This window comes from Triplophysa rosa, linkage group LG23 (assembly GCF_024868665.1).
Source record: "Triplophysa rosa linkage group LG23, Trosa_1v2, whole genome shotgun sequence".
NCBI classification, from domain to species: Eukaryota; Metazoa; Chordata; class Actinopteri; order Cypriniformes; family Nemacheilidae; genus Triplophysa; species Triplophysa rosa.
This window is the reverse complement of record NC_079912.1, coordinates 11093133-11119475: the sequence shown is the minus strand read 5'-3', so window position 1 is coordinate 11119475 and position 26343 is coordinate 11093133. Positions and strand designations below refer to the sequence as shown.

At 39.0% G+C, this 26343-nt stretch overlaps 1 protein-coding gene across 3 annotated transcripts in view; it reads right to left on the bottom strand.

Moving 5' to 3' along the window:
* stau2 (staufen double-stranded RNA binding protein 2) overlaps positions 1–26343 on the bottom strand; it is a 93236-nt gene that overhangs the window by 51766 nt on the left and 15127 nt on the right. For all 3 annotated transcript variants that reach the window (XM_057323375.1, XM_057323376.1, XM_057323377.1), the window contains exons 6-11: positions 20516–20675; positions 16508–16612; positions 9889–10101; positions 9160–9297; positions 7384–7515; positions 6899–6956 (exon numbers count right to left, since the gene is read on the bottom strand). In XM_057323375.1, the coding sequence (XP_057179358.1) occupies positions 6899–6956; positions 7384–7515; positions 9160–9297; positions 9889–10101; positions 16508–16612; positions 20516–20675 (806 nt within the window). The remainder of the gene's footprint in view (positions 1–6898; positions 6957–7383; positions 7516–9159; positions 9298–9888; positions 10102–16507; positions 16613–20515; positions 20676–26343) is intronic.

Here is a 26343-nt window from a genome sequence, read left to right as displayed (position 1 = left end):
CTATTCTCCCTCATGTTATTAAAAATCTGATATTTGGGGGAATGTCTCAGTGGTTTTGTGTCCATTCAATGGAAGTCAATGGGGGCCAATGTTAAAAAAAAAAACTTCAAAATATCTTCTTTTGTGTTCTGCAGAAGAACATACAGTATATGTTTGAACAACAGGAAGGTAAGTAAATGATAAACAATTTTCATTTTTGGGTGACCTACAATAGGATTGATAGATAAAACCTTTCCATGATACTGCATCCATGCCGACAGGTGTCACCATAAAGTCAAAGCCCAATGTCATATTGGCCAGAGGGGCCTTAAAATCATACTTCATACTTAGCTTCACAAAGGATAGTAAGTGAACCTTCAGAATCAGACACAAAGCTGTCCAAAGTACGTAACTAAAATGAGACAACACAACATCGGAAACTAGAGAGTAAAGCAGCTGCAGCAAACATAATTCTACTTCCTGTTTGCATTTGCCGCCCTGATTTTTCGTCTGGGCTCCACGCTTTCTGACAACCCGGCATAAGCAACAACTGATTTAACTTAGTGTTCAAACCATAAAACTGGTAAATATTATCCCAGGAAATTGTGAGAGATGTAAATAGACAAGTTTCTCTAAACTCAGTGCCGTGCTGTTGACGTAGCCCTTTAAATCATGGAGTGAGAACGTTTAATGAAAACCAGCAGTTCAGAATACCCGCCGGCCGTTTCGCCAAGGTTGCCTGGCAAAGAGGCAACTGACACTGAATATTTTAAAAAGTCACACGACAACTTGAATTTCACGTTACACAAATCAGCGAGGCGGACCGGTATACTAAAAAACGGTATTAAACGAAAGGTGTGAGCCAATATGACATCATTTGCAAATTACGACAAAATGCACATAAATGCTAAGAATTAACAATACCAGCACCCCCTTTTCTCTCTCTGTCTCTCTCGCTCTCTCTCTCCGTTCCAACAGGTTCCTCCCAGTATAATGGGTTGAATTTGAGAATGGTGGACTGGAGATTAGCCAGCTCATGGCTCGAGCTGTGATTTAAAACAGATAACACACAAGCCCAAACTGTAAATCAACACGATGAAGCAATGCTCTAAGACGCTAAACACTAACACACTGACATATTCATACACACCTAAGCACAGCTCCATCTTGCTCATACATTCACTGCTCGTGGAATCTCGCGCTCCTTTTTCCTTTTTTACGCACAGAGCGCTTCCTTTTACATCTTTCTCACACTCACACAAACCAGGAACATACACCAGGAAATGAAACATTGCCACTTTTCTAACAATAAGCAGCTGAAAATGTTTATTTGAATGAGATTTTGTTTGCTTCTCATAGCTTTCCATGTCCTGTCCGTACAGGATTAAAAACTCAATTAAGATGATGTGATGCTTTTTCGGGACACAACGTGATGCCTCCCATACGGCTTTCGATAAGCCCTTCCCCTTCTTATTTCCTCTATCCGATCATTACGCCACACACGGATTACAAAGCGCACATGCTGAGTGTCTCTAACTTTGTGGTTTTGTACATTTCGAGGAATGCATTATGGGATTCAACCTCCAAACCTAAGCCTGTCTGCTCAAGTGCTGCATAACAGCACTGGAAATTGATTTATCACCTCAGACAAAGTGTCTTGTTGCTTTAAATATGCAATGTTACACGGGCGACTGCACGACTGCGCCCGCCGTGACTCACCGCATAATTTCAGCTAAATTTTCTTTTCGAGTCTGTTGAGAAGCATCCAAGCCTGGGCATTTAGCTCCATGTGTCACATTGAATAGCTAAAGGGAGAAGATGCAATAAGGTACGAACACAAAGCTAAGAATCTGAGGACCAGGGTTCGGACGAGAGGCCGTAAATCTGCTTCAGAGAACCTGGTTCTGCGTTCACAGAGGTTGTAAAGGAAAAACCTTGTTCCCAGGTCACTGACACATACATCTGCTCTGAATTGAGTTAAAGCCCCTCAGAGATGTCAAATCTCTTACTGGCAGACCTGAGGAACCATAAATTTACAAGCATTATTTTGACATTGAAAAAGGCTTCGGTTGGGAAAGTTTGTAAAGATAATTAGGAGATAGATGAAGACAAACAGCACCATTGAGAAAAGGTTGTGATGGAGAATGGATCGGCTCCAAAACAGAGCAATGGCCAAAAAGGGGAGTATTCCCCCCAGCAAAAGACCTGGACATTAAAACATTAAAACTCCCTAGGACACTAAAATCAATGGTTCACACATTTCCAAATGGGTAGTTGACAAAGAAAAATCGTACCATGTGTCCTATGCTATGACAGCAAAAATGTTGAAAACAAACTGTTGTTAATATATTATTTTATATTATTCATATTTATATTTATAACATAAAATAGAATAAGAGAGATTTATATTTATTGTTAAAAAAATTTGCCGTCACACCACAGGTAGGGTGACCACCACCCAACAAACCAAATGTGGGACAGGTAATCTGTTTGTGTGGGACAACATTTAAAATGTGTAAAACTGTGATATAATAACAGAATAAAAACATTTTATTATAATGTTTTAGCTTAAAAAAATAATTTGTTATTTAATCCATTCCAACTACAACATAATTTAGTCATAGATAAAATGTTATATAACATAAAACAATTTTATTGTCGATTTCAATTTAAGGTTCACTGTCTCTTTAAATTTTGAGCAAAGAGATTAGACGCGGAGTTATCATTTGAAGATCTTATCAAAAAGAGAAAACTATAGGAATAAAGAACAAATGAATAATGAAAAAGAGTTTCTATTTTAAAATGTATTATTGTTAAATAATGCATTTCATGATTTGCAAATAAGTTTTATTTTAATACGCTAACCACAACCTATAGGCTAAACACAGTTTCAAAGCCACACTATATACGATGTTTTAGTGAGTTTTTATTCGGCAAGTTGACATGGGAGGATCGCCACCCGATCTACTGACAGATGTCGCAGCCTCTTGATGACTGAAATCATGGCCTTCTCATACATTGGATAAAAGTCAGGCTTTACAAAATAGTTGCATTTGTGTGAGCTCGTTGGACATTGGTGTGAGTTGGGTTTGACCCGGCGCTGTTAAATAGTTAAATAAACATTGCCGCAAACAAGCTCCTCATGTGCGCTTCGGGTTAAAGAACGTGTTTCTTAATGTGCCAACTAAAAACCAACAGACTGATGGAAATGCTGGACATTTTCTCAATATGCGACGTGCGGGCCAAGGGGTGAAAGTGCTGTGCGGTAGGGCTGCACGATATTGAGAAAATATGCGATTTTGTTGTTGAATATTGCGATAACGATATTTCTTGAGATATAACATTTCCTAGAGAAAAGCTATTTTTTTATTATTTATATATATGTAATTATCATACTGAAATAAACAGGTAATATATATTCTTATGATGTAACTGACAAAATACATTAATGTTACATACAGATGGATAAATTAGGGCCATATCATTTTTAGATTACCTAAATTTGTTTTAATATTTCTAAGTTCTGTGTTTTTTCTTTTTTACTATACAATAGTGGTATATTTGTCCACATAAATTACTGTAGGATACTAAGTATTTACTATAGTAAACTGCAGTAAAATTACTATATTGTTTTTGAACTTTACTATAGTATACAGTGTTTATCAATTTACTACAAGGTAGGGCTGTGTATTGGCAAGTGCCTCCCGATACGATACATAGCATGATAGATGGGTCACGATACAATATATTGCTATGTATTTCGATACTATACGATACGATACACATTTGCGATATATTGCAATACTTTAAATAGAAAATGTAAAAAGTAGAGCTAGAAATACAACATGCTGTGCACCACCGGGGGTTTTCTGTAAGGATAAGTACAAAAACATCCCTTACCTCTGCAGAGTGGCCATGATGTGCGATGCATGGACCTTTAGATCAGAGGTTTGGCTTCTCAAACTGTGGATTGCGCCCCTCAAGTGGGTAGCACAGGGGAATAAGGTGGCTCACGCAAGTCATTGAGCTTGACATTAAGCATTGTCATGTGGATGTCCTTCGGACAAGTAAATTTGACATTCACTTGTCCGAGTACAAAAATTACTTGTCCAAAGATAAAAAAATTTATTTCATTTGAATTATAATATAATACAATCAATATAATTGTTTCAGATTTAGATTGGTCAAGTTTGCTTCTAAGCATTTTAACTAGTGTCCGCTTTGGCCGCCTGAATTTGGTTATAGGCCTACTCTCCGTGACTGCTATAATACAATGGCAAGCAGTAATTATTATTAGTGTTAAGGCTGTAAGTTAACTTTTTTTGCACATAGCACTGGTGCTAGAGAGGTTTAAAGTTTGGTAGCACAGGCAGAATTGTGCAAGTGTAGTTCATTATGAATAGGCAGATAACTGACAAAAGACATTGTTACATACAGATGGATAAATTAGGGCCATATCATTTTTAGATTACCTAAATTTGTTTTAATATTTCTAAATTCTGTGTTTTTCCTTTTTTACTATACAATAGTGGTATATTTGTCCACATAAATTACTGTAGGTTACTATATTATTTACTATAGTAAACTGCAGTAAAATTCTTACTATATTGTTTTTAACTTTAGAATAGTATACAGTGTTTATCAATTTACTACAAGGGCACTTCAATTTTCAATAGTACACTACAGTATTTTTTGTCTGAGTGTTCAATTTAACGGGACTTTTATTTTGACGGGTCTTTGGGAAGATGCTTGTTTGACGATAGCTTCACTCAAACACTAAAACACTCGTAGAATAAACTCTCAGAGCAACTCTGGAGATGAAGTTAATGTGTTCATATCCTCATACAGTGCAGCGCAGATAAATCCTCGACCATCACTCGTGTTGTATGTTAAACTGTGAACATAATTCACTCAGACACCCAGAACAGCCAGATGACATTTAAATAACAGGATTCCACGTCCGCATGGACTCAGTGCGGTGCGCCATTGATTATCGCTATAATTTCCCATCGATAATTTCCCGATATATCGTGCAGCCCTAACTGTGCGGTACAACGCAAAGTGGGACGGGTGGTCACCCTAACCACAGGACACCTATGCGGTTTATTTGTCAACTACCCAAATACAGCTGTGGAAAAATAAAAAGTTACAATTATTTTTTGTTTTTCTGAATTTTCGATTTATTGCTGTGTTTAGGTAAAATTATAACTTTCAGTTCATTCTGTGAACTGCTGACAACATATCTCCCAATTTCCAAATAAAATTTGTCTTTTATTTTCATTTATTCGCAGAAAATTGAAACAGGACAAACTGGTCAAAATGACAAAAAAGGGCAATGTTTGCAGATCTTGAATACTGCAAAGAAAACAAGTTCATATTCATTTTTAAACAACACAATACTTATTTTTTATGTATCTGATTGTAAAAGACTGATTTTTAATCACAGCTTTCATGCGTCTTGGCATTCTTCAAGCGTCTTGACGCTTTCTATTATAAATTCTTCAATTTCTTTAAAATGATACATTTATAGTATACAAAATCAGAAACAGATGGTACGCTGAAAGGCTGAAATTATCTACAAAACATAGTCTGAAAGGAATCTGTACATTAAATCATGCAGAAGATAAATGAGTCAAAGAAATGCCTGCCATGCTGTAATAAAGGTGATTCTATGAGCCAAAAGCATTCGTCAGCATGTGTGTTAGTTCCAGCACTACAGAGCTGGGTGAAAACAGCTTTACTGTGAGAACACCAATGACCTGATTTAGACATCATTTAAAGAAACGAATGTTTTCCCAGATTCATCCGAAACAGCTGTCAAACTCAACAATGAACACCCAATTGAGGTTCGCATTGAAACTGCAGACTAGTTGCATGACTCAGTGCAGATTCACTGAAGGACGTTGTGCATATGGAGATGCTTGCCATATCTCAGGGGTCCACAATTAGCGCTGTTTCATTATTCGACAATGATTTTTACTTCAGAAAATTGTTTGTTAACATGCAACTTCATGTAATCCTCTACCCACAGGAAAAGTGTCATCTGTTGCCCGTTTCCACTTTTTAATTTGGATTCAATCTGTGCGTTTCCACTGCAGTCGGTTCTAGGCCAGAAATACTGACTCCAAGCTGGCCCTCAAGACCCGCTGGTCTCCAACCAGACACCACTAACGTCAGAGAGAACCGAGGGAAAATGAATGTAAAAAAATTACAAAATAACAAAAATTTGTTTGACACAAAACAAAAAAATAGTCAGAAATTCAATCAGTCTTGTTAACAAACGTGCTTACAATGGAAAGGGCAGATAAATAAACAATCCTGTTTATTTATTATTTTATTTATTATATTATTTTATTTAGCATCCTACATTCTTCAAAATATTTTATTCTTTATTTAATTTCTTCTTTTATTTTTAGTTCATTTTATAGATAGTATGTTTACATTTCTTTACATTGATTGCCATTACAATTCTGTTATGAACCTCTGATCATAACAATTCCAATTCTCATTTTATTGATCAAGCACATAATAAAACAAAATAAATTGACCACAGTGCTGTACAGAAAGTAACACTAAACGCTATTAGTAAATCTCCTTTAAAAAGACGCAACATGCTTTTTGTAGGTATGTTATGTGATACATTAGTTACATCTTCCTTTTACAAACCATTTTTGTAGGAAAATCCTGGTTTTACCCTAGTAAAGCTTGCGAGGATGCTTAATGAGTGTTTGCAATACAGTGGTCCCAAAGACCCCCTGGGAAAGCACATAAGTCTATCTGAATGGGAAGAATTCACAGGCTGTCCACAGAAGCGAGTCTGTGACTGAGCCGAGACTCTGTCCTCATTGATCAGTCAGATAAATTAAACGGCACAGCATCACCTACACCAGGAAACACACACAGAGAGAAAAACACTTACGGTTGGCCGTTGTTTCAGGAAAAGCAGCCCTTTGTCCGTTCCAGCCTTTGTTGTCCATCTGTGGCCAATGTTAAGATAATAGAGAGGGAGAGAGAGAGGGACAGTTTAGCAAACTCCTTTTCATGCGTGTCAGACGTGTTGCTTTCGCTTGTTTCTATTAGAAAGGGAGAATCGCTACCAAATTGAGACATCACGGCGTAAGTGTCACTAACTTGCAAAGGCATAAAGCAGATGAGGTATTTGGGGATTAGGGTCGTGTACATTGAAACAGGAAGCAGTGTGCTGATATAAACGTACGCATCCACATAGACTTTCATTGATGGAAGGCCTGCTATGCTGTTCATACATGTGGTGAGAGAATAATTATCTTATTAAATGAAGGTGCTGACATACAATCTAAACAAACAAAGCAACAAAACAAATAGTTTGCTGATATTCAATGGCATTCAGTAGGTAAGTTCATATGTCATTTGTTTCAAACTGACCTTCTCTGATGTGTTCTGTAATGGTGTAGACGCCTTATATCCCAGTTGAAGCAGCATGGCTTCTGCTGCATTACGCTTCGCCACCTTCTTATTGGGTCCAGTCCCTGTGGTCACCTCGGCACCAACTTTCACCTGTCAACACACGAAGGTCGATGTTTAAGGGCTATCTGGATGTTTAGCATGAGGAACTAATACCATTAATGTAAAGCTGTGGAGTTAAAGAGAAAAGCAGTTGTTCTGTATTTGTGTTAGCATGACTCATTACAGTCACAACTGATGACTACATGACAGTTGGATTATATTAAATTTAACGGTTTTGTTCTTCCTGCAGCAACAAAAGCAGGACCTTTAAAAACATGGCAACAATAATACCCCAAAGCTTGTCTGAAAAGTAAACAAAATTGTCTGTACTTCCGATAAAAACAGCTTTCTTAATCAGAAAAAGAAGCGAGCGAGCTAAAGCAGGTCAGAAACAGAAAACACAACGGACAATCCGTCGGTGATATCTTCATAAACATTTATCAAAAATTCACCATGGGCTAGTTGCACAAGATGGCGCTGGCGAGCTTTTGCGACGTCAGAGGCCGCAGACTAATTTCTGGTTGTGTTGTTTTGGCGTAACAAAGTGCTCATCAATGTATCTGTCATATTGCTTATATATTACTTCTTTTTTATCTAAAAAACACCCATATTTGCCGGCCAATAACCCTCCTTTTCCCCTACAGTGTTATACGACCGGAAATTACTCTGCCGACTCAGGCGTCCCAAAAGCTCACCGGCGCCATCTTGTGCAACTAGCGAATTGCGGCATCAAACATGTATATCAAACTTTAAACCCAGGAAACCAACTTTCCACGTTTAATAGGAGATAAGCAGAAGGTGGAGAGATGGTGTGGAGCTGAAAACAGGCATGTATTGATGCCCACAGACCAGAGAGGAACAATGTGGAAATTTTAGAAGCGACTGGACCACACAACAGAAACACACACAGGCAGAGTCTAATGCGACGGTGAAAGGAGCATGGAGAATCGGTTAAAGGCTGTATTACCGCACACTCAGAGATGCACTGTGTGCTTTAAAGCAAGGGATTATGGGACGGGAGACAGGCGTCAGGAGATTCTCCAACTTGGATGCTGCTGGTTACTTGCCATTATTTAAAGCGACAATTCACCCAAAAATAACAATTCTGTCATCATTTACTCACCCTCGATTTATTCCAAATCTGTAACAATGTCTTTGTTCTGTTGAACATAGAGAAAGATATTTGGAAGAATGCTTGTAACCTAACAGTTCTTGACCACCATTGACTACCATAGTAGGAAAAAGGACCATTGTAGTTAAAAGTGCCCCAGAACTGTTCGCTTTCCTACATTCTCAAAATATCATCTTTTGTGTTCAACAGGACAAAGAAATTTATAAAGCAAATTTTCCTACTATGGTAGGAACTGTTTTTGGGTGAACACAATGTGTCAGATTTATAAGTATTTACTGTTACATTACTGGTGCTATTTTCTACATATTACAATGCAGTGCAGACAATGCTGAAAGATGTCGCCATTTAAGTGTGTGTGTGTGTATAGAGTTTGTGTGACTTTGAAAAAGCTGAAGGTCAGCTGTAATCAGTTCTTGAAGAGGTGACAGTCTCTGTGATTAAGACAGATGGAACTGTGGGAGGTTATCAGTGTTTATCCACGGCTCATCTGTCCTTCTCAGTCTCGCTGTGTCTCATAGTTTTCCTTACTTCACGCCACCCGTCTCTCTCTCTTATTCATTTACCTGCATAATGAATTCTCTGCGGCGAGGCATCCCTCTCTCTGACAGCAACATGTATTCTGGTTCCTTTTCCTTTTTAGCCTGTTGAATCTGAGCCAGTCTGCTGATAGGGTTCATGCCCTGTCCGTAGTCTGGGCCAGTCTGTGAGAGACATAGAGAATAAAGAAGAGAAAGAGAGGATGAGCGACACCGATAAAGCACTAGATGGACAGATGGACGGCTGGTTAATGTTCATGTCGGTAGCCCTGTCATGAGGATGAGGAAAGAGTGAGTGAGTGTGTTTGTGTGAATGAATGAGTGAGTGAGTGAGAGAGCTAATGAATAAGATGCATGAGATAAAAATGGTACACCTTTCTTAAAGGGACAGTTCACCCAAAAATTAAAATTCTGTCATCATTTACTTACAATGCTAGTGTCATTTCAAACCTCTGTGACCTTTCTTCTCCAGAACACAAAAGAAGATATTTTTAAGAAAGTTGGTACAACCAAACAACAGCGGTGGCAATTGACTTGCATTGGTTTTATGTCCATACAATAGAAGTGAATGGATACCACTGTTGTTCGGTTACCAACATTCTTCAAAATATCTTCTTTTGTGTTCTGCAGAAAAAAGAAAGTGATACAGGTTTGAAATGACACAAGGGTGAGTAAATGATGACAGAATTTTCATTTTTGGGTGAAGTGTCGCTTTAAGACAGCACTCCATATGAACGCACTCTCAAACCACCCCACCTTTAATATGGTCTTGGGCCGTTTCTTGTAATGCACTTTGGGTTTCTCCACCACAGGAAGAACCGGTAGTTTCTTCAGTTCTTGTAAGATGGACAGTGCTGCTCTTTTTTTGGAGAGTTTCTTGCTGTTCCCCTCCCCCTCAGCGGAGAACTCCCCCACCGTCACACGTGTGAGGAAACTCTTCATGTGTGGAGGTCCGCTTTCCTTCAGCACCTGAGGGTCATGTAATGAACATGTTACACAAGTAAATGCATATGCACGCAGCTCGTGAGCAAGAAGTGGGAATCGGTTATTCCAGTCATGCTCTCTTTCTTTCTGCCCCCCAGGCCGTGTCTGCTGCACGCTCTCTACTCTCACCCTCTTGATCTGTCCTTCTCTGGCCCTTTTGGAAGTGGGAGTTTGGCTAATTGGACTCACTACCACTGAGCTGTCTGGTTTAACATGCCAATCGCTAACTTACATAGATAGAGACAAACCGGTGAGCATAGATATAAAAACTAGATGCCGCATTAGCATTTGTTTCTATGGGCCGCTATACGTTCTATAGCTCTCCCAAAAATGAATTATTTACTAACCGTCATGTCATTCCAAACCTGAATGACCTTCTTTCTTCCGTATAACACAAAAGTTATTTTGAAGAATGTTGGTAACCGAACAACATCAGCCCCCATTGACTCCCATTATATGGACACAAAACTACATTTCTCAAAATATCTTCTTTTGTGATTCACAGAAGAAAGAGTCATATACAGGTTTTGAATGAAATGAGGGTGAATAAATGATGACAGAATTTTATTATTTGAGTTAACAATTCCATTAATTCTAGATTTGGCTAACTTTATTTGTATAGCTAGATATACAGTATCTAGTTTAATGGCATAGACACTTGAATGCAACTATCGCCCCCTTGAGGACTGGAGGTTTGTTACACAAAAACGAACGGAAAGTATACACAAGATGCAGGTTTGCGACACGTCGGTTAGCAATCAACTTTTACATCCACAGACAGAGTCTGTTTCTGATATTAAACTTTTCTGGGTGTCACTTATTTTGTGTTGGCTGTTCTCGCTCTGTTTTGCAACTACCACCCACTTCTCACGCACGCTGTCGTGAGAAACGAAACATGTCATGCACGTGTAATTATATTTACTTCCTGTGACATCATCAAGATGGTTGACAGAACAGGTGAGGCGCTCTGAGCTTTTTAAGAGCAACAGCGGGGGGATTGAGTTTCGCGCAGACGCACATACATATGCGCACACAGCTGAGGGTGGGCCTCTATGTGCTCAGTCAGAACTGAAAGTTATCCGTCTCCAGAGACTCCCCTCCTCACATCCTCTCTTCACACACACACCAACTTTCTGGCAATCATACAAACATGTGACACTACAGTGAAATTGGCTTAACTGAGGAGAGCCATATCATCACACACAAAACTGAAGATTATCATGTCTTGTTCAAACCCAATGCTTTATATAATAGTTAAAGGTGCTGTGTATAATTTTTAGAGGATCTGTTGACATAAAATAATATACATAACTATGTCTTTAGAGGTGTATAAAGACCTTACATAATGAAGCGCGTTTCACAAAAACAATTTCTCCTTTTGCAAAGAAGTGAAAACGTGACGTTTGAAAACGCATCTTTTTCTCTCAATTTTTGCCCTTCGTCCACACTGAGATGGCGTTTTTGTCAACGAAAACGGAGCTTTTTGAAAACGCACTGAAAAGTGGATAAATTTGAAAACGCTGTTTCCACGTTGTAGTGTGGATGAGGAAAACAGAGGGGCTTAAAAACTATGACGCGTTTCTCGTCATTTGACGCAGTTGTTTTGGCTACTTTCCAGTTTGATAGTGTTAATGTCAGTTCATGCACATCACTTTTGATTGCATTTTAGGATATGGAATATTTAATTTCTTGCAGTTATTGTTTGGCAGCGGAGCGCGAGATAAGCTTCACTTTCGCTTTGCATCTCCTTGTCAGTACATTAAAAAAAACTGTATTTTTGCTCCACATTGCTGTGACATAATAATGCAGAAAGAACCTAACTAAACGCCTTACAGAAACGACACATGCTGACGTGTCTTATAAATGTGCAGTACTGGATGTGAGCGTTTTCAGACATTTCAGTGTGGATGGGCAGCGTTTGGAAAACGATTAAAACGTTAGTGTGGACAAAGAGCGTTTTGAAAATGATCACTCTAGTGTTCACATACTCTTAGTCCTGTGTCAGCCACCGTAGTGCTTCGAAAGGGAGGCGTGAAGTGAGTCGTTGGTTGCACCACTAGATGCCGCTAAATTTAAAGGGGTCATATGATACGGCTAAAACGATTATTATCGTTTGTTTTAGATTACATGCAATGTGTGGACACGATTTAAGGTTAAAAAAACGCTGTATTTTCCACATACCGTGCATGTTTGTATCTCCTCTTTCCCCCTGCCTCTCTGAAGCGCGCAGATTTTTTACAAAGCTCATCGCTCTGAAAAGCGAGGTGTGCTATGATTAGCCAGTTAACCAGTGCGTAGTGATTGGTCAAATACTGCAAGCGTGTGACGGAAATGTAACGCCTCTTACCATATTTGGAACATCAGGTTCTGAAGCAATTGTACTGGCAGGTATGCCCACCTTACTTCTATACATTTGGGCGTTCTTAGTCAAATCATATCACAAACTGACGTAGATTTGTGGGGGTGTGGTTACACAAGGCGTTTCAGTCAGGTCTGGGTAAGCATTCGCTTTTAGATAGAATGCATCTTTTGTTCCGACAAAAGCAATTTTACGCATCTAACACATGCCTGTGCAACTTATAACACACCAAAGACACAGAAAAACACGCATCCACGCCATATGACCCCTTTAATACACTGGACCGTTAATGCTGCAATCTGTAACTTTTGCCTTTCTAGTGCCATCTCTCATAAAATTGGAGGTTACTGTACACACTTTTCTTACATCAAACTGACACTTTCCATGAAATCGTACCTGACAGCTCAAATTATAAATCATTATTACAAGTATTAGACTGTTGTGAATCAGGGTAAGGTAAGGAGACTTTTACATTTTTAATGTACTTGCTCAACTGATTTTAAATTTAGAATTTTTATTTTAAACCAAAAAGAGTTCCAGATTTCAGCTTTAAAGCTGTCAGTCTTTATTTTTAATTTTTCATGGTAGAAAATAAATCATCAGCTCATCGAACAATATGAGACTAAGCTAATTTTGGAGGGGAAGAACTACTCAAACTACTCAGTTTTTATGAATGACTGGAAGCCTAGGCACACATCATTAATCTTCATCTGTAAACTCTTGATCTCCAACAATCTGGGCTTTCATCTGAAGATGGACACTGAGAGCACTGTGCATTTCCCCACATACTCGATGGAGCGGTATGACCCAATATTTACTAGACCTTGATGTGGAATTCATTGGATCATCACACTTACATGTTACATAACAATTCAGATTCTTCTGCCCGTATGACTCTTTGCTTTTTTAATTAAATGACGAAATTCTGGTGCATTTTTGTCTAGAAAGTCTCCCAAATGTAGTCCCAGCATTCTTTCACAGACGTGGAAAAGGCATGGAATTACAAAGTTTACCAAAAAATTTAAATTCTTTCGTACTTACCCTTAAGTCATTCCAAACTTTTATGACTTTCCCTCCTCTGCAGAACACAAAAGAAGATATTTAGAAGATTGTTGGTACCCGAACAACATTGGCCTCCATTGACTTCCATTGTATGAACACACAACCGTTGAGACTTTTCTCAAAATATCTTCTTTTGTGTTTCACAGAAGAGTCGTATGCAGGTTTTGTACAACACAAAGGTGAATAAATGATGACGGAGGAAAACAGTTTCAAGTTTTTAATCTATTTAGTGTAGCTAAAAATGTCATACTGCAGCCTTAAAATGTCCAGTGTATGAAATTTAGCGGCATCTAGTGGTGAGGTTGCAAACTGCAACCAACGGCTCACTCCACACCCCTCCCTTTCGAAGCACACTACGGTGGCGGACACAGGACTAAGATGTCATAATTTTTTCGCTTCTTTGCCGAAGGAGATAACAAATTTACGAAATGCTCTCTGTAGAGCAGTTTGTCCGTTTAGGGCTACTGTATAAACAACATGGCGAATTCCATGCAAGGGGACCCTCGGTGTATGTAGATAGAAATAGCTCATTCTAAGGTAATAAAAACAACGCTTTATTACATAAGGTCTTTATACACGTCTGAACACATAGTTATGCATATTATATTGCATTTCTGTCAATAGATCCTACATAAAATTACACATTGGACATTTAAATAAGTACAGAATTGAGATATTAAATGATTGAACTAAACACTAAAGTTTTAAATAATTTATTGTAAATATGTTGCTGGTGATGACAACTATAGCCAACTTTAGCGACCACAAGAACAAGCCTTATGACGCCTAACTCTGAATCTGGCTGACACAGTTTCCAGTTTAAAACCTGAAACTAGGTGGGAACGTCTCCATCCGGTAAATGAGTCTCATCGGGAGAACAAGGACTGTGAGGAGGTCTTGGCACCGGGACCCGACTCCCTCCGTGGCGGCAGACGAGGATGTGCTGTCTGTGACAGATGATACGGAATCCTCATTCAGCGATGGGGTTTCAGCAAAAGCGTTTGATTCTTGTCTCTGACGGAGGGCAGATCCTCTCTCTGCACTTGAGTCTCGCTCGGCTGGCAACAGAGATCAAGTTGTAGGAAGGAATCACTGTAACATGAGGTAGATCTTCATCTCTGTGTGCATGTGAGGGGAGATACTGTATTAGTGAGACCGCCGTGTCCTTAGCCTGGTGAAAAGAGAGGATACCAGGCCAGGGTGGGACAATGTCAGAGACAAATATAATGAAGAAAAGCTCTTTTGTATGGATTGTTGATGTGTATGCCCTGGAGGAAGGTACTTATGTACATGATGGGTGGTTCTTGGCCCGGGTTTTCACTCTTCGTACCTCAGTAAGGCGTCATCTACTGAGGGATCTAGTGATTCACATATTTGTCCCTTGAAGCTGGCATCTCTTTGGGATCGTTTGATGTTGATGTGAAGACGAATGTTGAATGAGTACATTTTCAGGTGACTTAAAAAAGACTGTCATCGGGTGGTTGGGTGCATTGTGGGCAATTTCATGCAAATGTTGATGAAAGGTTTTTACCAAAGATTTTCACCATAGTGATATGTCAGATGTCAATATTTGGTGGTTTAAATGCCCATGTGATGTCTCAAAGTTTTTATAGCACTTTTTTGTTTTTGAAGTATAGTTTTCCATAGTCAGGTAAGTGAATTGTCACACCCATAACAGACCATTTTCCTCATAAATGGACACAAAAATAAAAAATAACTATTTTGTCGTCTATAAAGAGACATTTCTTCTCCGTTTGTTAGGTATCATTGCTTCTGGTTTGTACATTTGAATTCACAGAAATTATACAAAGTCTGTTGTCTCTCAAAAATGTGAGTCCTTTTTTGTCACATCCATACCGCATTTTTCTCTATTTTAAAATAGAAAACTTGTGCTTAGACTGATATTTTTCTGATGTTGGGAAAACATATATAAAAACAGATGATTCAATATATTGGTAATAAATACATCCTCTGAGAGTTTCTATGGGCCTTTCCATTTTTGACTGAACATGTCCCATGAATAACGCTGGAATTGCCCTGTGAGTGAATTTTTGCAAAAGCCACGTACATAAAAATATAAATAAAACAAATTTAATGAATATGTTTGAAAAACTTTCCTCAAGGGTTCTTTCTCACATATTGTTTGGATGCTAACTAAATCAGGAACAAAAACATTTCCATTCATACAAATAGCTGGGGAGAAAATTCCTGAAAGATCAAACAAAACTGAAATGAGTCCAGACTCTCACAGATCAGTAACAGCGAAAACTTTAAAGAAGAAAAACAAGCGCGCTACACGTTTTGTTCAAATGCAGTTGGATTGGGGTCCCAGACGTAACGGATTGCATGCAAGTACACAGGATTCTTGCTGAACGTACGTCAGGAAGGTTCTGGACCACCAAAGCCAAGCAGATGATTGCAGATTGCAAGTTGGAGACGGCCTTGGAAAATCATTTAAGATAAATGAAAACGCAGCAGCGGTGAGGCTACGGAGAACCGCAGACATCCGCTTGAGTTTTTTCAGAGGCTGTGGTGTTGATTTAAAGTGTCAGTAACGCAGCTCTTTAATGCAGTGCTGATTTTGAACGTGGTCCAGATCAACCTCATCCCCACGATAAACGCTTCTAAGTTGTGCAGTAATTTCATTTACTGGATTTAACTGCTGTTGACAGAGCTTAACCAAAAGCAGACAGTTTATAAAATTACTTTCCCACTTTATCCTCTTCGCTTCAACCTAACGGTTTTCAATGTATTCAATGAAGGGATATCGAATGTTGTGATGGTTAAAGCTTATTAAACTGGACGAAGGGCAGAGAAACAAAAACGCAACGGTTATAAGAGAGACACCAGCTCTGTTGATAAACCCAATGACTTGTCTACCTTGAAGGTGTCATGGGTATGTTGTCAACGTGAAGGATGTTTCAAAGGTATTTTAAAAAACCTCACCTCAAAAAAAGATAAAAAGCTTACCTCAAAGTTAACAGACAGGTTTCTTTTCAGAGCGATCTCGTACACCAGGCTGATCTCTGATTTGCTGGCATCACTGTTCTCCTCATCATCATTCTCATCTGAACACTGAAACACACACAAATACTGTAAATACAAGTATACAGGGCATTCTTATCATCCTCATACAAACACTTTAGACAAACAATATTCCCTTAAATCTCACAACTACATTTCATAATGAACAGTGTCACCAGTTAGCAAGCTCCCATCATGCATTGCTGCATGAATAAAGTTAGAAATAAGTTAGAAATAATGTACAGGTTTTACAAATAACGTTTACAAATAACTTTTCACAATGAACAGATTTCTAAAGCAGGTAATAATGTAGAACTTGAGGGAATATTGTAGCGCTCCAGATAAATAGAAAAATAGATTCCTTGTTCTTCTATTTAAAAAGTCTGAATGTTGTCTGTTATGTGAGCACTGAAGATAGCCATCTGCTGAAACGTTTGCTCGTGTGTCTGATTTTATTCACTTGCACTTTTTGCACAAGCGATTTACAAAATAAAAAAATATTAATAATACAAACAACATGTCCTTATAGACTTTTTTGCGTCTGGAGTTGATCAGTGTGCGTCTAGCCATCCTCCTGTCTATTTTCAAGCAGGTAATAAAAAACAAATCCCAACTCCTAACAAAATGAAGATCTCAAACACAGGTTGTACAAATCTCAATCCCAATCTGACGTCGAGTCCGCTTCAACGCATGGCTGCAGTTTCTCAAGTGACATCGCTGAAAAGAGCTGCTTCTGGTTTGAGAGTCTTTGAAAGCGGGAAAATAAACTGCTTTCAAACCGATCCAGGATTCATATCTTATCAATTCTGAAAGGAGTTGCGATCGTACTCTCCCACAAACTCCAAAGGGTGACTTTTAATATGATCCTCTAACATATTATCTTGTTCACTTCTATTACAACACTGACATTTCAAAAAGAAGAGCGAGTTCTCATGCTCATGAGTATGTGTTCTTGCTCTCTACGAAATTGAGGTTCTCTGTAGATGTCTATACTGATCACATGACACTTTGTCACCTTGTAATGATATCTAGGATCTGTCAGGCGGTTTGGGGTGTAAGACTTTGAGTAAGAGGCTGTGAAGGTTTGTTTGTGTGCTTTTCTAAAATGAATCTGACCGTCTGAAGTTAAATTTATCGTCACATCATTACGGAGTGTCATAATGGTCAGTGTATATGACCTGGTGATAAAAACATCACAGTAGTACTCTAAACTTGAGCAGTTAAAAGGAATAGTTCACCCAAAATAGTTGTTCTCTAAAGTAGCCAGCCGTAAATAAAATGTCTACCAAACGGCGTTTATTTGCTCAGCTGTAAAACAGGCCGTATTTCAAAGTGCTGCGAATCTGAAAGCAACATTTCTGTCGGATTAATCGACCGCCGCTCATTGATATCGCCCTGAATCCGTCCGTCTGTCAGCACTTTTTCATCTGGACCATTTCCTGCTTACAGTGTGCGGTCACCGACCACCTTTCCCATGACGACAAGTGGACGGAACCTGTTATTCTGTCTCTTCAAAGTGTGTTTACTAACAGCTCGGTCTGCATGCATGGGGCTTACTGTACTTACTGCAGTATTGTTTATTCACGGGCTGACTGGTAGCGCTCTCTGGCATGCACTCCTTCGGCTGTTAGCACATGGTAAACAATTGGCTTTGATTAAGAACCGCTCTGCGCTGTTCGCGATCAACTTGTGAGTTAATAAGCGTGTAAAGAGGAAGGAAAACATGGTGCGTTTGACAATAAAATCAGCCATGCTGAGACAGCATTCTGTGTGCGTACTGCCTTACACAAACTTTTTTTCAGTGAAGGAAGCATACCTTCACACCAAGAACAATAAGTATATGAATCCACATCATAACAATCATAATTCATAAATAAAGGAGTTCTCTAGGTTTTTTAACATTTGTGTGTGTGTGTTCATGTTTTTATATCCCGGTGGGGAGCTAAACCTGAATGCACACCAACACATGGGGACTCCTGTCACTGTGGGGACCAAAATTGAGGGCAAAAAAGCTTATAAATTGTACAGAACAATATTTTTAAAAAATCTAAAAATGCAAAATGTTTTCTATGATCTTTAGGTTTAGGGGTTGGGTTAGGGATAGGGGATAAAATATACAGTTTGTACATTATAAAAAACATCACGCCTATGGACTGTCCCCACGGAGATAGTAAACCAGACGTGTGTGTGTGTATGTAATAGTCAGTGGTACAGCGGTGAGGAGACAGGCAGACAAACACAGTTCTGCCCTGAGGTGCACACAGGCATGGTGTGTATCAATTTGTAAAGCAATACACGGAAGAGGCGTCTGACAAAGACCTCATTATGGAGACAGAAGGAGGACAAGACCAAACAAGAGAGGCGCCACTGCGGTTTAAATAACCGCTGCCAATGCCAGGCATTTGGGGCACAATGTAATATGATTTCCGGTGGGAGAAATTAGTATTTTGAAGGATGGCCCGAAGCTACGGGTAAACACGGCTCTGACAGAAACTAAAGCTTTGAGGAGATCCTGTAAACATTGACAAATGAGAAGAGTTGTGGCTTCTTAAATATCGGGACTTGGATTGTCAGCCTGAATATCACCTTTACAAGACAACAGGTTGTGAATATGCAGGGCACAAAAGGTTTTCAAGTGCAAGGGCTAAAAAAACATTAAGTGGGGCCTAAATGTCTGAGACGGCTAGTGAACTCGCTTCTATTTTGCATTTGTCTGGTTTAATAGATATAGATTTCATTATAAATGATGTTATAAGGAAATCTGACTTTGTACAAAGGAATTAACATGATTTTTGTCATAAATGTGCTAGAAATAGTACAGGATTTTATGTTGAACTATTTTATGTTTATTTCCAAGCATTAAAGTTTTGAATGTGGTCTCAGTTTATATATATATTTTATATATACGGTTTTAAAGCAACAACATAAACAAACGTTACTGCGCATGCACACTTTTATGGCCCGAACTTATCTTCCGGTACACATCCGGAAGATAATTTCTGATAACAAGCAAAAGTAAATTAGCTAGCAAGTTAAAATTGTGTCTAGCCAGCACCGTTTTGGGTTACCAGTAGAAAAAACGTCACTTGGCTAAACTTAATTGCTACAAAGTTACACGACCCATTCAACATTTTTTTATAACTGTAATATACAATAAAATTCAACAAATTGTTAATGTAATACAATTACTATCCTATAAAATGCTAATACAAAATAATATTGATATAAATTAAATTAAAATAGTTATATTATTAGCCACTAGCCAGACCGACAAACAAACACAGATCTCAAATGAACTTCGGACTAGACGCATGCGTCCGATGAAACCGTCTATAGAATAACATACCAAAAGGGTCATATGACACAGTTAAAACGAATATTATCGTTTGTTATAGATGTAATGCAATGTGTATACATGATTTAAGATCAGGTTCTAAAGCAATTGTACTGACAGGTACGCCCGTCTTAGTCAAATCAAACCACGAACTGATGTAGATTTGTGAGGGTGTGGTTACACGAGGCGTTTCAGTCAGGTCTGGGTGAGCATTCGCTTTTATATAGAATGCATCTTTTGCTCCGACACTTTAACGTGTCCAATTTTACGTGTCAAATACATGCATGGTCAACTCACCAAAGACACAGAAAAACACGTAGTCGCGCCATATGACCCCTTTATAAATGTGATGTGTGACCAACTGCATAACTGTCCATATGCGTATTATGAATAACAATGATGCAGAATAGCTGTCCCTCTTCACCATATGTACTGTAACCCATTGTAAACCAAACTAGATTCGTTATTTATGCACAAACGGGTATAACTACAAACTAGATCTGGCGTATGATTTAAAATTAAGTTTGCATTTACATAATGAGCCAACGTATAATACACTTAACTGCATATTGACAGACAGCATATGTCCGGTGTGTGGTCCGCTCAGGTGTGACAGTTACCTGAGGTGGTCTCTCTGGAATGGGTTCGTTCTTCAGGGCCTGAAGGGCTTTCATTGCTGCATTGTGGCGGGCAGCTTGGCGAGTCCGTCCCTCTCCGATAAACTCTTTGTTCCCCACCGTCAGCTGCACATAAAATACCTTAGGCACTGGGTAATGGTACCTAGATTTGGAAGGGGACCAAGAGACAGAGAACGAAAGGTTGAGTGTAAGAGAAAAAGGCAGGTGAAGAAAATAAGCCCTTTGATTTTTAAGAGGATTAGCTTATCGAAACTTGGCAGTTTTATTACTGTGCAAACTGCAGGCCGGAAACGAAAGATACAGAAGAACTGCTGGAATTAACAGGAGGTGAATGGAACGGCTGCTAATTGGGAGAAATGAGGAGGAAAATGTGACTTGTGACAGCAAAACTAAAACAGTTTTTTCGGCTAGGACCAATAGTTTGGATGGTTACTTGCAACAGTTTCATGAGGCAAATGTCATTTTTAAGTAAAGCTTTGTAAGTAATTTATTAAACTTTAAGATTTCAATCCAAGATAAAGTTGCACCTGAGGTGTACAGAGTCTTCAAAATGAATGAAAAACAGAGTGGCAAAAACACAGCACAAATGTATTTAATCTAGGGATGCACCGATATGTAAATTTTGGCCGATAAAGATAACCGATAATTCTTAAACATTGGAAGCCGATAACCGATATATTGGTCGATATACAGTATCTACAGTGGCTTGCAAAAGTATTCATCCCCCTTCATTTTGTTATGCTGCTTGTCATTATTGTGCATGGAGTGTAGATTAATGTAAAAAGATAATCATTTAAAGTAGTTTAAGATAAGGCAGCAGCATAACAAAATTTGAATAAAATGAAGGGGGATGAATACTTTTGCAAGCCACTGTAAAATTAGTATAAAATTCCCTAAGATTTCCCTGAAAATCATGTGCCAAGCCTACTTTACACTAGTTAACGATTCTTTAACCTTCAAACTTTTCTCGTATATTTATTAAACAAATTATAGATGTTCTTCCAGAAAAAAATTTCAATAGCCACATGTCTAACAGGTCTCAAGACAGAAAGCATTCAGACAGCAGTCTGATTCAAACAATATGCTTTTGTTCCTATAATTAACACATTCATAAATACTGTATCTACATACTGTACCTACATCAGCAATGTTTTGATAATAGCAGTAAGTGAATGATCTCGACAGAAAGACAGTACTGTACTGTATTTTAACTGCGAGCAGCGTGCAGATGAAGTAGTTTAACTGGAGAAAATTATTTAAGAATTATTGGCTTTAATATATCGGCGTAAATGTTATTATCGGCCTATGCCAATAACATTAAAAATGACCATTTATCGGCCGATACCGATATGGCCGATAATTTATAGTGCATCCCTAATTTAATCGTCAGCTTCAACAACAGCTTTCATCCGGCTGTTATGATTCTGTTTTTTGTTAACCGCTCACCGAACGGCAGCTTCACACACACAGCGTAAATGCTGCCCAACAGGGACGAATGACGACAGTTCTGTCAACCGGCCCGAACTTCTCTCACGCGGACCCCGGTCCATCGAGTCCTGCCCTATGCACGCCGCCCTAACCGCCATTATTTACCCCCTTCGCTAGTGTGAGTGCGTCTCTGCCACGGAGCTCCCATGAAGTAAGTGTCTGAAGACACAAAGGCTGATGGGAGTGGTGGACAAAGCTTTAAAACAACTAGAGAAAAGACAGATTTATTTCTGAGGCGGAACCTGAACAATATTGGTAGAGTAATAAATGGTGAAATTAAAGGGCCCTTCTTCCATGGGGTCAATGACATAACAATGAGTCGGTGAAATAATGACTCCCATTGGCTCCGAGCGAAGCGGCTCGGAACAAAAGCCGCTTCACATATATCCCGCTTTCTTTATCTTAACTTTGGCTCACCCATGCAGGGCTGTCAGGCCGCTGTTCAGTGGGCAGATTTAAGGGTCTGTTTGCACTTTAAGGCCTTTATGAGGAACGGTACCGACTGACCTAGCATCAGCTCTCCCCCTTCACGTTCCCCTCTCACTAGGGAGAACCCATTCACACTCCTCTGTAGCGTCTAGGGTCCGAACTGTGCTAAAAAGTAGCTGTTGCCTTCCAAAATCATCATGCTCTCACAGTTTAGCTTTTTGGGAATTAAAATACAGTCATGTACAGGGTCAAAAACGAGTTGGACCTTCATAACAACATCTTAATCGCATAAAACATGTAGTATGAAGAAATAAAAGTTTATAATCCAAAATGTAGGGAGGATAATACTTTGCTATTGGCCGCTGCGAGAATGCCATAAATGTTTAAAGTTTAAGCATGAAAGGGAAAACATAAAACAGACAATGTGCATTGTTGTAACGGATAATGAAATAAGGGTTATTTGGTCTGTGCGCACGTACGTTTTGTTCTTGATGTTCCAGTAATTTTGTTTCAGCTAATAGAGAACTTCCATCTCATTGTAGGGCTTGCGATATTAGATTTGATACCAATTGAAGCCATCTGAGACATGTTGAAATGAAAGCACATGCCAAAACCACCAGTAAAGTGGAAGGGATAGCGTAACATGCATGCTAATGAAATACAGAGCTAAATATTCCTGCCCAATAAAATCAAATCACGATCACACCAAGATGACTGAGTAAATAAACTATTACAAGTACATAAATCAACATTGGGGACTCTGATACCTTAAAAATATTTGTATTTAATTCTCGTTCACAGTTCTGCCACAACGTTAGGGTGCTGAAGGTACGGTAGTTGCCGTTGTGTTGCTATGTGGTTGCTAAAAGGTTTGTTTCAATACGTTACTTGGGTCATTCTCCGAAACCACTAAATCATCATGGCAGTAAAGATTTAAAAATAAAACATAATTTGGTAACGTAAAAATGATCATAATAAACACAATAGTGTTCTCTACCTTGGACAACGCCTAATTTTAACATTAGATTGAATTATTTTATATATTTTATTGCTTTTTCCTATGAAATTCTCATTACCGTAACATTTCCTGATTTGTCTGAACGCATTACATGTTATTTAAACAGAGTAAAATTAAACTATTCTGAAATACACAACTTTTTTCAAGCTCATTATCAATACAGGTAGTTTTCTGCATTTAAAAAATGTGACATAATTTGCTATTAAACTATACTTCATTAATGTCTCATTATGTATGATTAATAAAAACTTGCTTAGGCATCATGGCTTCACTGTTTTTTTAGCAAAACGTGCTATGGAATACACCGTTTTAAATGGGTACGGTAATGAGAATTTTTAAAGCCTTTTCTGTTAAACTGTCTGTAAAAGTTTTTAAATTAATGTTTTCAAACTTGTCATACCTCGTTTTTAATAAATAAAAAGGACATTTGTTGATGCAAGTGTTTTTAAGAAAATCACTGTTTGACAACTTAAAAACCAAGATTTTATGAGAATCACCCACTTCAAGTAACCCAGGCTTTTAAAGGAGTAAAAAAACACATTAAGCACATGCGTGTTACAGTCACATAACCCGTCCGCTACAACAGTGATTCAGCACTTCTCCCAGAATTCCATGGGGTTCTTCGCTCTGCCGACCACAGCCCCTCAGGGGGAGAGGGCAGAGCTTGCCCTCGCATGTCAAGCACGGTCCCAGACGCTTGGAGGAAATGCCAAGTGCAACACGGGACCCGGCCAGGATGTTGGGGTGGTCGGTTTTCTGGTTACAGGTGCAGGGAGAGTGGCTCGTAGGAGGCCCTTTGTACAACGTGGGAAAGTGGTTCCTGACGCACTCTGAACCACATTAGACCCAATAATCTATCAGCACACACACCAGCCAGGCCTGTCTGGTATGCATTAGAAAGGATCGCTGGCCAAAATAGGAACACCTAGTGCGAGAAAACCCACTGAAAGGCAAACATTAGCGTGGTCTTTTATTTGTGCGTGTGAACGTGTGCGGCCGAAGAAAAGATGAGAGAGAGTGAGAAAAAATAGAGAATGAAAGGAGACGGGCAATGACTCAATCAAATGATAACTCACAACGACTATCAAAAGAGACTTTGAAGCTGTAGTTTCAATGGAGCGTTGACTGAGACCTATTGAGACGCTATCAGAGGACATTGCTGTGACATTAAATGACTTGAGATTTAATGAGTCATCTGTGTATTACTTTCTAAAGAATGGCAAAAGATAAATATCAGCCCGCAGCAACCTGATGCCGCTTCTGTATTTAGATGTTGGTATTCAGTCATTGCCACTGTTCTCTAATGCTAGGTTTTTCATTTATTAATATGGGATTTCGACTCAAAACATGAAAATTCTGATATTGTTTGCATGTTGTTTCATGAATTAAACAAATTATTAGAAGTCTTGAGGTGCTGTTTTTCATATAGTGGATGCACATTAAAGGACACAACTTAAAGGTCCAATGTGTAATTATTTGGAGGATCTATTGACGGAAATCCAATATAATATACATAACTATTAGGAGTGTAACGATATTCGAACCGAACCGAATGATCCGCTATACACCTCCCTCGATACGAACCGCGAAACTCCCATGGCGTACCTCGAACCCCCGCCGCCATCTATCACATGCGTTAGCTGCGCGTGACGAGCGAGCTTTTCCTGCCGCAGGTTTGAGCATATCACTTCGCAAGCTGAAGCAGCAGTGCAGCAACTGTTGATCACGTTCAATAATGTGATGACAGTGCATTGTTAATAGCCAGAATGCACACAGATTGACAGAAACAACAAATAACAAATTCAGTAACTAATTCTCCTTAAAAGCGTCTACCGTAGGTCCAAAACCGCCGTGTGAACCGAACCGTGGCATTGGTGTATCGTTACACCCCTAATAACTATGTCTTCAGAGGTGTGAGCTACTTCTATCTACATACACTGCAGGTCCCCTTACATGAAATTCGCTATGTTGTTTCTACAGTAGCCCTAAACGGACAAACTGCTCTACAGAGGGCGTTTCATAAATACGTTATCTCTTTCGGCAAAGAAGCGAAAGCGTGATGACATCCTAGCCCTGTGTCGCCCTCCGTAGTGCTTCGAAAGGGAGGAGTGAAGTGAGCCGTTGGCTGCAATTTGCAACCTCACCACTAGATGCCGCTAAATTTCATACACGGGACCTTTAAGCAAAAGCATTTTTTTAAAACTATATTTTGGGTGAACAATGCTTGGTTTCAAAGTAACTAAGCTTTGCATTTCATAAAACCAAGCTTCATCTAATTATTACAAATAAAAACTACTATCAAGAACACATGAAAGAATGGATAGAGAAACAAGACAAAGTGTTCATATGCTGTAATCTGAAACAGACTCAACTAAGAGCATTGATTCGTGACTTTGTTACGTATGGAGATGTTGACAGATGCACGACATTACTCCCATGAGTTTCATTGCTAAACAAAAAGATTTGCAGATTTCACACAGAACACACTATTGTGTATGTACCCTTTAAGAAAAGACAAGACTCCCTTCCTGCAGTTATTCAAGCCAAATCCACCTCAACTCCCCTGAGAGGAGGCTCACGCCCAAATCTTGAGCGGAGTTTCTTAACCCAGATGTCAGATTATGTTTCACCACCGCGAGGAAGTATTGGCAATCTTCTCAACAGATACAGAAGTTGTCATAAGTTTGATGAATGGTTTGATGAATGATGCGTTTGGGACTGTGTGTTGGTATCAATGCATAATATCCAAAAAGGATACGAAATGATAGCATCGACAACAATAGCATCATTCAGCGGCCAGATTCAACGCTTCAGACCATAGCAGCTTTCCAAACAACTCTTGAAAAAGAAGACAAGAGACTCTCAACACAACAAG